This window comes from Lagenorhynchus albirostris, chromosome 3, assembly GCF_949774975.1.
Source record: "Lagenorhynchus albirostris chromosome 3, mLagAlb1.1, whole genome shotgun sequence".
In the NCBI taxonomy this organism is placed as follows: Eukaryota; Metazoa; Chordata; class Mammalia; order Artiodactyla; family Delphinidae; genus Lagenorhynchus; species Lagenorhynchus albirostris.
Genome location: NC_083097.1, coordinates 136,134,081 through 136,152,280, shown reverse-complemented (window position 1 = coordinate 136,152,280; position 18,200 = coordinate 136,134,081). Strand labels below are relative to the sequence as shown.

The 18,200-nt window shown below is 45.5% G+C and overlaps 1 protein-coding gene across 2 annotated transcripts in view; it reads right to left on the bottom strand.

Moving 5' to 3' along the window:
- Positions 1-7,292: 7,292 nt before the first annotated feature.
- The window catches only part of TTC1 (tetratricopeptide repeat domain 1), a 75,940-nt gene continuing 65,032 nt past the window's right edge, over positions 7,293-18,200 (bottom strand). For both annotated transcript variants that reach the window (XM_060144157.1, XM_060144156.1), the window contains exons 8-9: positions 16,596-16,650; positions 7,293-7,921 (exon numbers count right to left, since the gene is read on the bottom strand). In XM_060144157.1, the coding sequence (XP_060000140.1) occupies positions 7,788-7,921; positions 16,596-16,650 (189 nt within the window). In that variant the 3' untranslated portion in view covers positions 7,293-7,787. The remainder of the gene's footprint in view (positions 7,922-16,595; positions 16,651-18,200) is intronic.

Genomic DNA, 18,200 nt, shown 5'->3' with positions numbered 1-18,200 from the left:
TTTAGTTATTTAAAAACTATTCATTTACTTTTTAGGAGTTAGTTAGGTTTTAAAGGTTATTTTTTAAATTGTTAAAATTCAACCACTTGTCCTTGAGGGAGCTGTTTTAACTAGCACTGCTTCCTTAGGAGAAAAACCTGTAGTTTTTAATCACTGGGAGATTCAATGGGATGTCTTTATGAGGATAGAGGATAGAGGATAGAGGAAAGGAGAATAGTTTAACTAGGAACCTATGCACCAACATTACTGTTTTCTTTTCTGATGGAAACGAATAACCCATCATTCAGAGTTGGATGTAATTAAACAAACATCTACTGCTGGGCTTGTCCTAATTTTAATTAGCCTTGCCCTTATGGATAAATGGTTACTTCTTTAAAAGCCCAGTACATCCAACGTTAGGTCACGTGTTTGACCAGAAACACTCAGTTGTCAGGAAAAATTAGCCTCTTGATACCTACCAGACAGTTGAGATTTTTTAGGGCTGACCCAGAAACTTCAGTCAGTGTACGTTTTTTTTTTTCTTTCCCCATTTGAGTAAAGCTATCCTTTAGAAGGCTGCCTGTTATTCCAGAGTATCATGGAGTCTTTAATCGCAAACATTCTCCCATTTCAGTTTATCTAAATGAGCATAAGAAGGAGGCCACTGAAATCTGGCTCCGTTAATATCTTTTTTTTTCCCTCATGTTTCCCACAAATGAAAATGGAACGAGAGAACCAGGGAAGGTAAACAAGTCATGTATGTGCATATTATCTGGGAAGGCCTTAGAAGAGACCCCCTGCAATACCATTCCTAACCATCTTGTATACATGTCAGTATATTTATAGATACAACTCCTACAAGATAGAGGGAATGAGTAACAAAAGCCACAGATGGCAACTTTGGGTGCTGTCTTCAGATAACAGCATAATTTAGATCCATGCCCTCAAATCACGTTAAGGCTGTATCAGTGTCTCCCTGCACACGCTGGGCGTGTCACTGCATGTAAAAGTTAGCCGTTTTCTTGCTTTTATACCTGACAGCTCGTCTCTACTCTTTTACTTAAGAGTCTTCCCTCAGAGCTTTGAATAGAGTGTTTTTTAAGCATACTTTCTTCTAGTGATGAGCATCCTGCCAAATCTTTCCTTACTCACAAAAAAATTTCACGGCCTAACTCCTTTGATATCAAGAAGGCGATGACCCTGGGATGAAAGAGAATACGACTAAGGAAGGCATCCTGTGCCCCAAGAAAGAAAGAGCTGGCCAAACCCAATGCTAGGTCACTGACCTGGAGAGTTAATACTTCTAGGGTTAGACCTTTCTTCATTCCCTCCTGAAGCCCATTTGTAGAAGCAACTTTCTAACATAAAGGAGGGAAACAGTGGGTGATATTATGATGACGCTTTTATCTGAATAACTTGCTTTATTTAGTCTAAGGTAGAGACATGGACTCTAATCTTAGTTCTATCAGTTACCTTACCAACAGAAGAATCACTTAGTGGCCACACTGGCCAAAATGGGGTATGGAAAATAAGTGTCTCACTCAACTAGCTCTTTAGTTCCTACTAAGCCAAGGCCAAAAACATGGGCAACATCAGAGAACCTTCTTCCCCGAGCGAAATATTCTATAATCTTATGTTTCTGAACTCTGTCTGCACTCCTTTGGACACTGAGCAGACCGCTCAAACCTGTGAGCTAAAGGAGGTGAGTGAATTCCGAAATGGGAAGGGCCCTGAGGTAAAGGGGAGCCTGATGTGTCACTGCCCTAGGAAGGCACAGCCAGGGGCTTCAGTGAGACACAAAGCAACTTTACAAGATGGTGATGGGGGTGATTCACATGTTTAAACGCACCTTGCATTAACGCCTGTAGAAAGGGAGCGGCTGGAAATGCACAAGCTGAAGCTCTAACTCCTGGTCTGATGCCAACCAGCCAGTGGCAGAATCCAGTCAGTGTCACAGAGCTCTAGGAAATTATGAGACCTTTTCTCCCAGTTAACTTCCTGAGGCAAAGTTGCAGACGGCGTATTCTCCTTTGGGGCAGTCAGACCGTCCCTACAAAACAGTCTAGTGTACTTGACAACAAGGACCATAGCGTCCACCAAAGCCTATATCCTTTGAAATTTATCAATAAACACGCCCCACCTCACTCCATTCCCTTGCTTCCCCATCCCTGGCCTCGTTCTGTCTTCAGTTTGCTTGACGACTTTCACGTTTGTGGATTTCCGACTTGCTGAGTTTGGGAGCTGGAGGGCACCTGTGTGCTTGGCGGCACAGGGCAGCTGCCTGGTGTGAGTCGGTGGGGTGTCTGATACAGACATCAGCCTAGCAAAGCACCACACCAAGAACAATGAGGGTTCACTATCTGCACATCTAGCTCCTCACACGTTTGGAACTAAGGGCTTCCTAAGGAGCCTCTGGGTTGACTCCCTTCACATCTGTCATGATGCCTGATGGCTGAGGGGTCCCAGTGCCTGATAGGAGTTGCCATCTGGGTAGGCTGTATTTTTCAGCAAGTTGGAACTAGCAGCTGGGACTGAATCATGGCCAGATTATTAGCCGTGGGCTTCCTTGGCAGTGGGGTAGCAGGCTCTGCCATGCTTTAGCTAAGGGGAAAATGTGAGCTTACAAAGTTTCCCCTTGAGTGAAAGGAAACGGTGTAGGGAGTCATATTTCTAGTCTGGCTGAATTAACTTCTGTGTGATGGAGCTTATTCCTAGCTTATAGCCCTCAGAGGGTTGAGAAATTAGAAGAAAATGGAATATTTTTATCATAGAATATTTCAAACATTTGTAAAGGTAGAGTACAACAAACCCCATATACCCATCCCTCCCTTCAACAGTTACCAGCTCTTAGCCAGGAAGATTGAAATTTTTGATACTTTGAAACATGAGGACATCCTCACTAGTTTTCATAAACTGATTTTATCATTAAAATAAAAGTTTCTTTGATTGCCCTTTGAAGGGTCTTAAGCAGTCACTCTGATGTTCTGCGGTTTATTTTAGCCCCACCTCTTGGACTGGCTGGTAGCAAGTAGTCCATTTCTCATTTTCAGCAATATTAATGGACTTGGTCTAGTGTGGGCTCAAGGCCGCTCTCCAGACAACAGAAAGTGACTGGAAACCTCCCTTCTCTGCGTAGCTGTGCAGCTCCCTGAAGGAACAGAATTTCCAGCCACTTCTGGAAGTATGTGGTGGAATGTCCACATACTTCCTTTTTTAAAGGAAACCTAGGTGATGGAAGGACTAAGCTTGTTACTACTGAAGTGCAGAGGGGGCAGGCTGAAAAGAGTCATAAACATGTCACTGAAATTGCTTCCAGGAGATTCTACTAGGGTGTGGGGTGTGTATCGAGTACACAGCATACACCCACAGGAGTAGAAGAGGAAGAGTACAGCGTCTTAAGGAATACTGGAGGGACGAGGCAGGGAGGTGAAAAAGGCAGGGTCAAAAGCAGAAGTGAACAGAGAGCAACACCGACATAACAGTGGGCTGGTGGCGACCGCTGGGCTGCAGGCTCAGTCGCACCAAGGAGGCTGAGCTCGGGCAGCCGCAGGCTTTCCCTTCGCACAGCAAAAACGCACAGAGAGCCGAGAGGGCAAGGGCAGTCGCTTAATTAAGCTGCTGATTTCTCCTGTCCTGTGCCGTGTCTCAGATTTGCACTCTGGTCTGGAGGGTTATTGGGCCCTTCCCTTTAAAGATCTTTCTCAAGATTAAAGCAGCCATTAACTTGCATGGCTGTTCCCATCCTCCTTGGTCTCCTATCACAGCCTTCCCTTTTGACATTCCAAGTTTTGCTAAACCAGTTGTAAAAGACAGAATTTGCAGGTCTGCTTATTTAGCTCTTGGGAACAACCTTCCAAATACACCTTCCAATCAGGTTCACATTTAACAGCCGCTGCCGGCTCCCCATTCCACGGCAGTCCAATCAGACTGGAACACGCTTCCGTAAAGTCCCTGTGCCTGGTCTTCCTAAAGCAGTCTGGATTCTAGCTTGAGAGCTGTGTGAGATAGGCTTGGAAACCACCACAGAGACCTGAGGAGCACCAGAAATAATCACCAGGCCCAGCAACATTTCCTAAAGCAGTTCCCTACCTTCAACTACACAAAGTGTCGTAGGACTCAACAAACATTCACACCTTTGACTGTACCTGAGTAACTCTGGAGGTCCAGTGTGTGAAGTCTTGTCAGTTTACTGAAGCTCACACGCGGGCCCCGGGCTGCAATGTTCAGGTCATTAGCTAGCAGGCTTGGCCACTCCCAGCCTCCACATCTCGGCATGGTGTTAACATTCTCTAGGCCTATAAGCACAACAACGCAATAAGAGACGTTTGGGTGGGTGGAGGCGGGGTGGGGGGGGGGGACGAGGAGCTAAAGGGCAGGGGAACGAGAAACCAGCTGCAGTGCTTGTGATGGGAGGAAGACGCGTGTGGAAAGTCACAGTTCTTAGAAAAACAGGTTGGATTTTAAGACTAGGATTCAACCATGATGTGTGGAAAATGAACTAATCCACAGTACACTCTGCACAGAAAAACTACCATTCAAGTGTGAATTTGTTGTAGTGACAGTGCCATTTCCTGGGCAAGCCTTCTGCAGAGGCTCCCATGAACGGAAAAGCTGCTCATGTGAGAACTGGGAGACAGTGTGGAAACATATACGGAGAACACAAGATGACCTGGGAGAAGGAGGGGAGCCTGAAACTAGAGGAAAAGTTGGGGATTTCTGAAAGTCTCAACACAAATCCTTGTAAATATACAAGATGCAAAAATGAGAATTTAAAAACCAGGAGGTAGGGCTTCCCTGGTGGCGCAGTGGTTAAGAAGCCGCCTGCCAATGCAGGGGACATGGGTTCAAGCCCTGGCCCGGGAAGATCCCACATGCCGTGGAGCAACTAAGTCCGTGCGCCACAACTACTGACCCTGTGCTCCAGAGCCCGTGCTCCACAACAAGCCACCACAGTGAAGAGTAGCACCCGCTCCCTGCAACTAGAGAAAGCCCGTGCAGCAATGAAGACCCAACGCAGCCAAAAAAACAAAAACAAACAAGAAAACAGGAGGCATATGTTTACAGGCCAGGTTGAATGATCACCATCTGAGGACATTCTACGTGGCTGCACAAGATGCGCTCGACCAGCTTAAAGGGACTCTATGTCTTTTTAAGCATCAAAAAAACAGGTACCAAACAAAGGCCACAGAATCTAGAGACGTTTGGATAGAATGGTTGTTCACTTTGAGACCACTTCTCGTGGAACATCCTTTAATACCAATTTACTAAATTTCTAGTAAAGCAGTAGCTGCTGGTGCTATTAAGAATATAAATATGGCCCTTACCTTCCAGAAGCTCTTGGTCTATTCATGGAGGCAGATAGGGAATAGATCATAGTATTTTTAAACATTTGTTTGAGCCTTCAAGGAAATTCTAGAAGGAGATTGCAAAATTATTTTGATCCATTGCAATGTCACTGGCATAAGTATATATATACGATGTCACAGTGTGATTACCTTAAAAGTAAATTCTGGTATACCTTTTTTTTGTGTGTGAGGGAAGGAAGGCATCACAGAATTTTAAATCATACATCTTAGCAACAGGCCACCTTCCTCCCTCGTATGTACACTCTTCCTACTTTTCAACCCTTTCAGGATTTTTCTGTAGGTTTGAACAAACATTTTCAAAAGGTTTGAATCTATCTTTTCTTCCAGATTTTGGAAGCAGAAAAGTAACAGTGATACATAAACCCCTTGGCTTAAGCAAACTCACACCTACTTAGGTTTCCTTCCTTACCTTTCCAGGTATATTACTTGGCCCAATCACTAGAAGCACTTAATATTCGCCTTGTTTGGCCTCTAAGATTTCAGCGAGGAAGTGCGGAGGAGGAGGAAGGATGCCTAAGAAGCAAAACCTCTACCCCCTGCAGCAATGGTATTGTCTTAAGAAAGGCTGTTTCCAGGCAAACAGGTTTATTTCCTATTCCTTGGAGACTCAGATAGCCTTCAGGAATCTCAGCCCTGACCATTGCTTAGTCTCAGCAACTGAGGTCAAAAGTCATAATCTGACAAAGTGGTTTTCAAGGTGGTCCAAGGCTCCCCAGGGGTTCCTGAGACCCTTTCATAAGAGGTTATTTGCCTCATTCTGTCACAAGTACACAGGTATGCAGAATTTTCCAGGCTACATGACATGTGATATCGTGACAAAACGAGTACGTAAGCAGATCTATCAAGCCACACGTTAAAGAGATTTGCAAAAATGTAAAACGATGTCTCTCCTTACTAAAATGTGATTTTTAGATTTTTTCTAAAATACTTGTATTAACATAAAATGTATTTTGTTGTTTTTAAAGGAATTAATATTTAAGAAATTTCTGTTTTAATTTCGAATACAGTAAGTATGAAGAGATGTAACCCACATAAACCAAAGCGCTCTTTAAATTGTTTTGAGTGTGGAGGGGTCCTGAGATCAAGAGGTCTGAGAAGGGCTGCTCCTGCTGGAGCAGCAGTGCACAGCACCGGCTGCCCAGAATGCACTCATCACCGCTGGGTGGGCCACACGGCTTTCAGCTAAGCTTTCTGTACAACTTGTATGATTTCTCACACACACCTTTTGGGAAAAATCAGATGCCGGATTTACCATAAAGATAGCAAAGCAAAATTAAAAACCACATTCTCCTTCTCCCTTTCCCCTTATAAAGTGTATGAGGAATTCCATTTCAATCTGGGATAAAGGCTTCACAAATCACAAAGTGTGGATACAGCATATGACTCCACTGCCTACCAACACACACTGAGGGGCTCTGAGGAACAGAGCAAAACAACAGCACGATTCTTAACACTGGGAGCATGCCTACTGCATGTCACTTACAGAATTATACGTGTACTTACTTCATTTCTAAGATGAAACCTGCACGTCACTGCCCTTGACACTCAAACCATAACAAAAGCTTTTCACCAGCACTGATGACTAGGAAAAAAAAAAAAATCTACCTTTGAAACTTCTGGGTTCATGGAGTCTAAAAGAATATGGTTTTGTTCTGGGATTCACATACCACCATTCCTGAATGAAGCTATTTTAAGTTGAAATTACTAAGATTGATACTTGGTCAAAAACACTGATTTCATAATTATCTGCACAAACCTGGAGAGGCCCGGGACAGCTTGTAAGGTGGAGTTTCTGAATCCTAATACATGGTAGGATGGTCAGCTCTTCAAGATCATCTTCAAGGTGGCAACTAAGACTCTGGGCAGATTTGTGGAATCCAGTAACACTGCTCAAAACCAACACTGCTTTAGCTGTTGTTATGGGGACAAAATTCACAACCCAGCTCAGACTGTCACAGAAAGCGTTTATTACCACAGAGGAAATTAGGAGATGTTGGAGCCCACGCAGGGCAGCCTGGGCAGTGCGTGTGATCGGGGCGAGGAAACAGCAGGTGGGGACCCCATCGATCGTGGTTGGGCAGTCTCCGACCAGCAGGTTTGCTCGGCCCAGGAGACTCCAGCTGGGCTTGTTTTTGTGGAGCTCGGGGAGGTGAGCCTTGACAAGCAGGCTTTCTCCCGGACAAAACAAAGAACAGCCAGAACCAAGGCAACAGCTGCACAGACACCACCTTAAAATGGAAATCAAATTAGGCTCATTACATCAGGAACTGCGTTTCACCCTGATCATAAAACAAGGGGGAGAAGGGAGCACTGGCCTCTACTAGATAGCCTGTCTTTGAGATAAGATGCTGTTAAACGTTAAACACTGGCAGGGCCTTTCCCCTTGCTAACACAGGCAGCATACAATTTCCAAGCCAGCTTTAAAAGCCATTGTTATCTTTGTTATCTGTTATTATCTGGATTTTGAACAAAATTGATGGAGTAGGAGCCAGTAGAGGAATCCTGTTTGATCTGGAAATTCTCTGTGGAGAGTCCAAAAGGCCGAAGAACCAAGTTCCCAAGATCTTTTAGTTTACCTGCAATGTAAAAGCAAAAAGTCCAGTAAATACAGGGAGTCAGCAGAAGCAGGAAGACCCCAAGTGCCTCACTATCTGATTACAAGATAAAAAGAGATTCTCTGCAGTTAAAAAGAAACTCCTGCTTTTAAAATCATGAAACCCTCAGCCCCCAATGTACAGCAGAGCAATCACTTCAGCGCTGTCTACCCTGAGCCATGGCTTGCGTAGAGGAGCACACGGGAGCCCTGCCGCGACAGCAAAGCCTCCTGTCCAGACGCCCCAGGGGACAGGCTCTGGGATGAGCGATGGGCTGCTCTTCCTGGGGCTTGAAGGCCAAGCCTGGCGGGGAGGGCCAAGCCCCCCCCCCCAAGTCTGTTCTCCATGGAACAGCAGAGCGACTTGCTGAATCTAATTCCACTCTGCGGGTTTCTACTGAACCTGGGTTCAAACACAAGAGCCTCCTGCTTTTGCAAGTCTTAGCTTCCACACCGAACTCATCATTTCTCAGGAAACGTGAGATCTTGTTCTCTTGCACAGCACCATCACCTCAACAGCCCAGTCTCCCTTCCCAAGTTTCAGGCTTTCCTTGTTAATCACCAAGTGAGTTCATGTCATAAAGACTAAATGAAGACACACAGTATAACCATGGATTTTTATGCTGATTCTCCATACAAGAGGGCCACAGAGTTTATACAGAAGTTGGAGTTTCCAGGACATCTGAGAGATTTACAGGGATATGTGGGCAACAGGATGGAATATCTGAAGCTAGGAGTGTTTTGGAAAATCTTGGTGAGGATGGGTGAATACGTATTTCGACCATTTCTACACTGTTCTAATTTTTCTTGCAGGTCTGCTTCCAATGGAGATGAGGATGAGGGTAAAAGGGAAAGAAACCCCAGATCATCAGAGGTACAGGTTCCTTCCCACCTTGCCCTTGTTAGCAGCTTTGTCCCTCTGAGGTCTCCCACCTTGAAATAAACCCCAGGTAAAGAACTTAAAGATGCATGGCCTTTAAGTGTCAAGACCTTTTCTAGTAACTCTTGGCAACTTTTGAATTCAGTCTAAGATTTAGCCCCCTGGCAGCTCACCATATTCACAGTAAGTTCCCAAAACCCAGACTGACCACTCTCCAGGCAGGCTTCCCAAACTTAAACCTGGAACACATATGCTCAGTGCTGCTGATTAAGGAGAATCACCGGCACAGACCTTGCCCCTGCGCACAGGTGGCAGCACAGAGAGGCCCAGAGCACTGCTGCAGGTAGATGGATGCGTGAATAGGGGATCGCAACAAGCCAAGAAAACAGAGGGGCCCCCCACCAGGAGAGCGTGAGTCAGCCAGAACTTGGGCAGTCTGTCTGTCTTGGGGCTGAAGAGAGAGGAGAGAGGACAGCGAGGAAACAATCATTTAAAGCAGCCCAATAAAATGTCACTGCTGGCACAATTCCTGACTCTTCTGACACGGAGTGAGTAAAAAGTAAGAAGGAGCCTCAAGGGCCACTCACGTCACAGTCCCCAGGAAGAGCCTGTCCCAGGGCCACTGTGGACTGTCGACCAAGCCAGGGGCCACCACCTGGGCTGGAGGGATCACTGCAAGTCCACCTCGACTGCCAGAACAACAATTTGAAGCGCAAGTGTACATATGACTTGGTATCTACTATAGGAGGCACTGGGATCTAAAGAATACAAGTTATTATTGGCTTCTGAGATGCTCACAGCCTAGTGGGCACCCAGACACAAGACTGAGGTGAGCGCAGAGGAGCTCGCAGGCCCGTTCAGGGGTGTGAGGAAGGCGTTTCAGGAGAGACAAGGCTCTGAAGGACGGGGAGCAGTTACTGAAGGTGGTGAGGAGGCCGCTGCACCTGGAGATGGCAGCAAAGCAAGGGCACAAGTATTCAAACTGCAGATGGAGAGGGGGCAGGGGGCTTTGCGCAGGCCCGGACTTTGCCTAACTGGTTGGAGGACCTGCCCACCACAAGGAGCCCTGGACCTTCGCTTGGCTGATTCTGGGGAGTGGCAGCCGTGAACACGTGCTTCTCCAGATGCAGGGAGCACAGTTCCCTCCATGCAGAGGTCGAGGGTCCCACGGCTGTCCACAGTCAGTGGCGGAGCAGGGCAGGGACAGAGCAGGGGCCCCTGTGACAGGTAACTGTGGCTCCCCAGTGGCTTTGCTGAAACGTCCCTGACACCACCCTGCAGTGCAGGACTTCTCCGAACCAAGTCCTCCCTCTTCCCAGGGACCTGACGCGGCTCCCACTCACGTCCAGCTCCTGCCCCTCTGCCTCACTTTCCCTTGCAGGTGTTTCCTCCAATAAATCTCTTGTGTTTTTTTTTTTTTTAATTTATTTTTGGTTGTGCTTGGTCTTCGTTGCTGCGCATGGGCTTTCTTTAGTTGAGGCGAGTGGGGGCTACTCTTTGTTGCAGTGCACGTGCTTCTGATTGCGGTGGCTTGTCTCTGTTACGGAGCACGGGCTCTAGCTGCACGGGCTTCAGTAGTTGTGGCTCACTGGGCTCAGTAGTTGTGGCTCGCGGGCTCTAGAGCGCAGGCTCAGTAGTTGTGGCGCACGGGCTTCGCTGCTCTGCGGCATGTGGGATCTTCCCGGAGCAGGTCTCAAACCCATGTCCCCTGCACTGGTAGGCGGATCCTTAACCACTGCGCCACCAGGGAAGTCCTCTCTTGTGTTTCTAATCAAATCTTGCCTTCTGTTTCTCTAAGGACCCAACCTAACACATATGGCATCATTCTTTTTTCCTTTTACTCTCGTATCTCTGCCTTTATAACATTCCACAATAGCTTGACTATTATCGCCAGAACAGTAGAACAGGAGATGGGAAGTCTACTTGCTAAATAGACAACGTACATGAAGTCCCTGGAAGGTAGCAGACACGTAAAAAAGACACATGATTAAATAGTCTCCCCATTAGAGAAGACCTGAGGTTAACCTGACTTGAATTAATTCAACCAACATGTACTAAGTACATATGTGTGGCGGGGATGCAAAGATACAGGACACTGTCTTTACACCAAAATAAGCTTAGATATGATAGAAGATAAGACACACACAGAAGCCAGTTCACATGTAGCTGAGATATAAAATGCTATGAGAGTCAATAAGAAGAAGATGCCCTCCAGCTTGGGCAGGGAGGAGGGAGATCTGGCAGAGCTTTGTGTGAGAGTCTGCATTTCAATCACCACCAAAGGACAGGCAGGACTGCAACCATTTGAGATAGAGGGAGTGGGCAGTGCAGGCAAAAATGGTAGGATCAAATGTACGGAGACAGGCAGGCAAGGGTGGGCAGTGTGTCCAAAGGGCTGAAAGGGAGGTGGCTGGGCGCGGCAAAGGCCATTGATGGTTTGAGAACAGCTTTCAGGGTTAATAATGCTATGGGGCAAAGTGGAGAATAAACCACAAGAGGAGAGCCTGGAGGTGGTTCTGACAGAAAGCTGGTGAGGCATAACGGGAAAGAGGCCGTTTATTCACTGAACAAACATCTGATGTTTACACTGTCAGGTGAAGAAGCTCTGAAATTAGGGGTATGGAAATAACAGACACAAACTATATATATAAAATAGATAAGCAACAAGGATATACCAGGAATTATACCCATTATCGTGTAATAACCTCAAATGGTGTATAAACTGCAAAAGTACTGAATCGCTATGCTGTGCACCTGAAACTAACACAATATTGTAAATCAACTACGCTTCAATTAAAAAAAGCTCTGAAATTAGCGTAGGGCCAATGGGAACATAAGGAAACAGAGCACAACATTAAGGTACAACCAACAAGTTTCGGTGTCTGCAAGATTCACCTTTTACTGTTGATGATGGTGGCAGAGAAGCACCTTCAGCAGAGGTCATGCTCCTTCCTAGCTCTGTACACACACACTCACCATCTTCCTGCTGCTGTTCACAGTCAGGGTGGGCGCTCAGAGACAAGGGCAGCTTCGCTGAACCCAAGACAGGACCATCTGCCAAACTAGCCTATCTGCCACACTTTCCACTGGCCGCCAAATCCCACCCCTCCCCTGAGCAGGGCAGTATTAGGTTCCTTTACTTCCACTTGTAGCCAATCTGACACCATGACTCAGCCTGAATGTGCCCACATGTCCCTAACTGTTAGGATCTCATCTGTAAGAGATCCCATGGCAAAGAGAAGAGTCCAACACTGCTTGTGCTCAGACAAGAACAGTTATGACATGAGATCAAGGCTTGGCACTGGATCCAGTTCTGATAAATATTAACTTCTGCGTCTCCAAGCAACACTGTATTATAAAAACCCAACTGACTCATTACACATAATTTCTCTTCAGAGATACTGACTGTGCAGTAGTCAGTTTAGCATCAGGAGAGCCTGGAAGGCCATTTGTTTTCACCTCCTTAAGATCACTGAGGTTGGGACCAGTGGAATAGATCCTTTAGGACTTTCTCCTATTAGGAGAACCAAATTGCATCCAAGTGAATCCTGACACTGCATTTCCTCTTATGAGGCAGAAAACTAAACCATGAAGCTGTGACTCTTGCTTTCCTCTGAGCAAAAGGCAAATTAAGAGAGCACAGAATAGAGAAAATAAAATTCACACTCAATTCAAATGCTTATATATTAGTCAGCTCTTGGGTGAACGTGGAAGTGGAAGGAAGCCTTACCAAGAACTATCAAAGAGGAGAAGCTACAGGAGCAGCAACTAGGTAACGAAGCAAAAAGCAGGGCATCGAAAACCCAAAACTGACATTCCCTACTGAGGGGGTGACAGCAACACGGAACTGGCTGAGAGTCTCCAGTGGCCAGAGCACACGGCATGGCAAGTGTACAGTCTGTAACGAGTATCAGGCAGGGCAGCAGGAAGAGAAATGTGAAAAAAGGGCCTGGATTTCCATACCCACATGTATGGCTTCAGCAGTTTTAAGGGACAGTAACAATTTCGAGGCTCTCGTGATATTCGGCAAGGGAGCTGATTCTAGGCCCCTCTATCACTTGCAGAGGCACACAACGCACAGGAATAGCCAAAAAAGACCTGTTGCATCCTCACAATGACAATGAACAAGTTACTTCCGGCTCCAAATCTAGCTTTTGAACATGGAACATACAAGGTGGTATTCTTAATTCAGTTCACAACTACACACTCATTAGGATGCTAATGGCCAGGAGTGAACACCTGAGTCACTTCAGGAATCAGGAGACCAGCAACATGTTCCAAGAAGGTGGAAGGAGGGCATGGTACAAGTGGAAAACCTGGGCTGGATGCGGAACAAGGCCCCTGTGTGTGCCGAGCAGCTGTGTGCCAGTGAAAGGAAGGTAGGGTTTCTGGGGCAGTGCCTCACCCACGTCTCTTGATCCTTTGGGGGAATCAAAGAGTTTCATGTCACAGCTCTAGGTTTTCCAGGTCAGGACAGCCTCTCGACTGAGGTAGGAAGAGCAGATCCCCCGGAATTGATGGAACAGAAGCTAAATGCTCTGAGTCTCTTGGGGTGCTCTGTCCAGGACATCTTTCCCGCCTCATCACACCACTGACTATACCCTTAAGTCATTCCCTGGCTATAACAGCCACCAGGCTATCTTCCCAGAGGAAAGGACAAAAGGAAACACTCCAGTTACTGACCCCTTTCCTCAAATCTAAACTCAGCATGATTGTCCCTCTCTGGCAAGGACTGTGGCACTATGAGTGACTGCCACCCTGGGTCTCCACTCCTGCTCTAAGGATGACATTTATAAATGACAGACTAAGAAGAGAGGAGCAAGTATGTTCTACCCATTTATAATTCCAATTAGAATTTTTTTTCCCAAGAAGGGGGGTACGTAGCTCTTCTTTCTAACAAAAAGGAAGTCAAGTTACAGAGAGAAAAGGAAAAGCAAGTCAAGATTATCGAACAAACTTAAAGACAATCTCATTTTGTTAAATTATCACATAACGTAGTAAATGCCAGTGACAAATGGTGTTAAGCAGTTTTAAAAATCTTTAACTGCCAATCTTCCAGCAGAAGCCATCATTCCCAGAGAAACTAGCACTAAAAATCATGCAGTCCACTGCAAAAAGCTTGCTCAGAACTTCTAAGCAAGTGACGTTACTCTGCACTTCTAGAGGGACCAGCCTCCAAAAATCTCAAAGCACACGAATCAAAGGTGGTTCATCTGTAACAAGGAAGGAAGAACACCAGAAAGCTCTTGTGGGGCGGAGAGTGATTTCTCCCTTTAAGGCTCTCCTACGGGAGGTGACACCCAGAACCAATTTTTATTCATGATCCTTATATTCATTAAGAATATAAAGGAAGGGGCTTCCCTGGTGGCACAGTGGTTAAGAATCTGCCTGACAATGCAGGGGACATGGGTTCAAGCCCTGGTCCAGGAAGATCCCACATACCGTGGAGCAACTAAGCCCGTGAGCCACAACTACTGAGCCCATGCGCCACAACTACTGGAGCCCGTGCGCCTAGAGCCCATGTTCCACAACAAGAGAAGCCACTGCAATGAGAAGCCCACGCACTGCAATGAAGAGCAGCCCCTGCTCACTGCAACTAGAGAAAACCTGCATGCAGCAAGGAAGACCCAATGCAGACAAAAGTAATAATAAAAAAAAGAAAAAAAGAATATAAAAGAGTCCAGCCATTCAGACTACTGATGTGTAACAACAAACTGACATATTACTTACCAAGCAACTTAAGTTGTTTATGAAGGGAACAACATAAGTAAAAGCCAAAGCCACAAGACAGGAAACATCAGCTCATTAGAATTTAGAGTGACAAGGACAGATGGAAGTTTTGATTCCATCTGGAACTGACAATGGCAGTAAGATTCAATTTACACCTATCCCTTTATTTTTCCATATTGGTTCAAAACAAATGGACCCAGGGACCAGTGCCTAAGTGTCTTTTCCAAAACCACTATGCTCAATCACCAAGTCATCTCTTTCAGCATGAAATCCAGCTCAGCTAAATGCAAATTCTTTCCTTCCTTTTTTTTTTTTTTTGCTAAAATAAAGCATCATTGTGAATAGGTAAGAAAATGCTCTCTTCCCTCTTCTTTGAAGAAAAAATACCTCCAAAATAACTTTTCTGCTCAAACATGGTGTCAAATTTAATTAAATATGTAAATTAGGGAAAGAGCCAATTTTGGAAAAACTGAGGAAGGCTCCAGAAATCTCCCCAAGTCTGAAGCATCTCCCCTTGGAGTCTGAGTCTATCCAGCAGGGGCGAGGGCTTTGGATCGACTAGGTTAGTGGCTTCTTCTCAATCAACTTTGCTATCAGTGATCTTTGGGGAAATCTGTCTCATTCTCTGGATACTAATGCCTAAAGGCCATACATGGCCAGGCTCAATTTATTTTAAATGATTTTCCTTTAGTCCCATGTGATTGCAATTCACAATATAGATCTAGAAAATATTCATAAGGAAAAATATATAGGAGATCCTGAACAGAGAACTATCAGACAGGTTATAAGCAGACTATGCTGGGCAGGTCTCTGTCCAGGAACCTTTACTCCCCTTCGTCAAGCAGACTGTTCATGAGAGGAATTCTGTAATTCCAACTATAAACATGCTTTTGCAAATACAAAAAGTAACTAAAACATGGGTCAAATGAAACCATTTCCCCGACCCCCCAACCCACAGTCTTTTCCCCCTTCCTATTTACTACTAATTCTTGCCCTCGCATGTGTTCTCAAACACTAAAGGGACTCTGAACGCCATTTTCAAAACAAAAGTCCCCTTGGTTTTGACATGGTATTGGCTTGTACTGATTGCATCCTAATGGAACGTAAAACCTGAAGCTGGGACCTCCCTGGTGGGGCAGTGGTTAAGAATCCGCCTATCAGTGCAGGGGACATGGGTTCTATCCCTGATCCAGGAAGATCCCACATGCCACGGAGCAACTAAGCCCATGCGCCACAACTACTGAGCCCATGCTCCACAACTACTGAAGCCCGGGCGCCTAGAGCCCGTGCTCCACAAGAGAGGCCACCGCAATGAGAAGCCCACGCACCGCAATGAAGAGTAGCCCCCATTCGCCACAACTAGGGAAAGCGCACACACAGCAATGAAGACCCAGTGCAGCCAAATATAAATAAATAGATAAAAAACACAAAACCCAAAAACCCTGAAGTTGTTTACTCAAATGAAGAAATTCAACTGTTTTTAAGAAATTCATGATCTGAAATAGAGGTTGGTGGCAGCCCAGGTTGGGAGTTAATTATGTTTGCATTCTTGAAGGGAGGAAAATTTTCCAAAAACAAAAAAACAACCCCACAAAATGGTAGTTTTTTTTTTTTTTTTTTTTTGCGGTATGCGGGCCTCTCACTGCTGTGGCCTCTCCCGTTGTGGAGCACAGGCTCCGGACGCGCAGGCTCAGCGGCCACGGCTCACAGGCCCAGCCGCTCCACGGCATGTGGGATCCTCCCGGACCGGGGCACGAACCCGTGTCCCCTGCATCAGCAGGCGGACTCCCAACCACTGCGCCACCAGGGAAGCCCGGAAGTTTAGTTTTTGAAAAGCTGCTATCCACTCTAAACCACACTGCTCCTTCTAGAGTTAAAAATGGCTAAGAACTCACGAGCCCCACGGTACTGGTGCCCACAACAAACAAAGGGCCCCAAAGCTATTTCTAACTGCTGTATTCTCCTCTAATGAATAAAAGTACTGATGGCCCCATCCCCGGCTTCCTAGCTATTTATGGTCAAGAGAAGGTAAGGGAAGCAGACTTACCTAACATATCTTCCTTTAGTCTTTCATTACGTTCCTCAATTTGCTTAGGTAACCTCTGAGGGAAAAAGCACCAAAACATGGGTTGTGAAAATCTTTTGGCTTTATTTTGAATTTGAGAAACATTAAAAACCTCATGTGAAAGTGAGACCAGGTTAAGTACCTATACATGAGCCTATTAAACATAGAGAAGAACAAATGTCTGTCTGTGGGGAAGCTACAGAGACTGGAGTTTGGTTTGGTTCAATGCTATATTCCCAGTTCTTAGCAGAGTGGCCCAAGGAGGACCTCAATAAAAACTTGGTGAAAAACACACACACACACACACACACGCACACGCACACACACACAGAAAATGTCTGAAAGGATACAAACCAGATGTTTACAGGAGTATATTTAGGTGGTGGGATTATAGGTGATATTTATATTATTAATTTTTTTGCTCATTTGTATTTTTTAACTTGAAGTCCTTTCTTTATATAATCTAATTTGTTGAGAAAGCATCAGATCGTTTCAACCTTGGCACTACTGATATTTTGGACTGGGTAACTGCTGTAGGGCTGTCCTGTGCATCGTAGAATGTTTAGAGCATCCCTGGCCTCCACCCACCAGATGCCAACAGTACCCTCCCAGTCATGACAAAGTGCCTCCCCACACTGCCAAATGCCCCCTGGAACCAAATCACCTCCAGCTGACCTAGATTAGAGTCTTCTATGGTCCCTTTTAGCTCTGTAATTGCCCCCAAGTACTCTGGGAGTCCAGTATTAACTCAGTTGTAATAATTCAATATAAAATAAATTCTTTATGCATATAACAGCTAGCTTTAAAAAAAGGCTCCCTTTCACGGAACTCTTAAAACTAATTTGACAAGGATAAAGGCTACCAAGAATTTAGCCAAGATTTTAAGAACTCTATTCCCTTTCCTCATGTCAAATTTAAGTTAATCCTAACACCATTCAGAGATACCTTAAAAGTCAGATAAACTGCTTTCAAATTGCTTATGTATTTTAATTACCCAAACAAGCCCTTCTCCCATTATTCAAAAGATCTGTTGTTACTGAAGGAATTCACCTCAAGTGGGTATAAAAACAAAGCAAAACAAAACCCAAACCACCTAGAATATTAGTGCAGGGAGAGGAGTCAACATTTCTCAGGTCCGCTTGGTGGAATAACAGTCTCGTGAACTAGACAGGAACCTGTATAGCAGGGGCTCAGATGCCCTCAGGGGCCAGAGGGGAAAGGTAGTAAGTAAGGCAAGAGTATGCGCATGCTCAGTGTGGAATCGAGAGCGCCAGCTGAGCACCGGCATGTGGGAGCTCAAGGAGGAGCCAGCACGTCCGCATCTTCCAATTTCAAGAGAAGCCCGACTTAGATTTTCATCTAGTAAAATCTTTCCATTTGTAAATGTTGGCAAGTGCCCTCAATTCCAAAAACAAAACCGAGAAGTCTGGCTTAAATAAAAGACTCCTGTAGCTCCCCGGCTCCTGCCACCTCTGTGGCATACTGGGTTCAGAATGGACCTCTCCATCCTAATGGCCCTCTGAAAAGTCTGGCAGCAAAGAAACCTGTTTGGTTAAAGCCAGTGTTTGTCGAACTTACTTGAACACG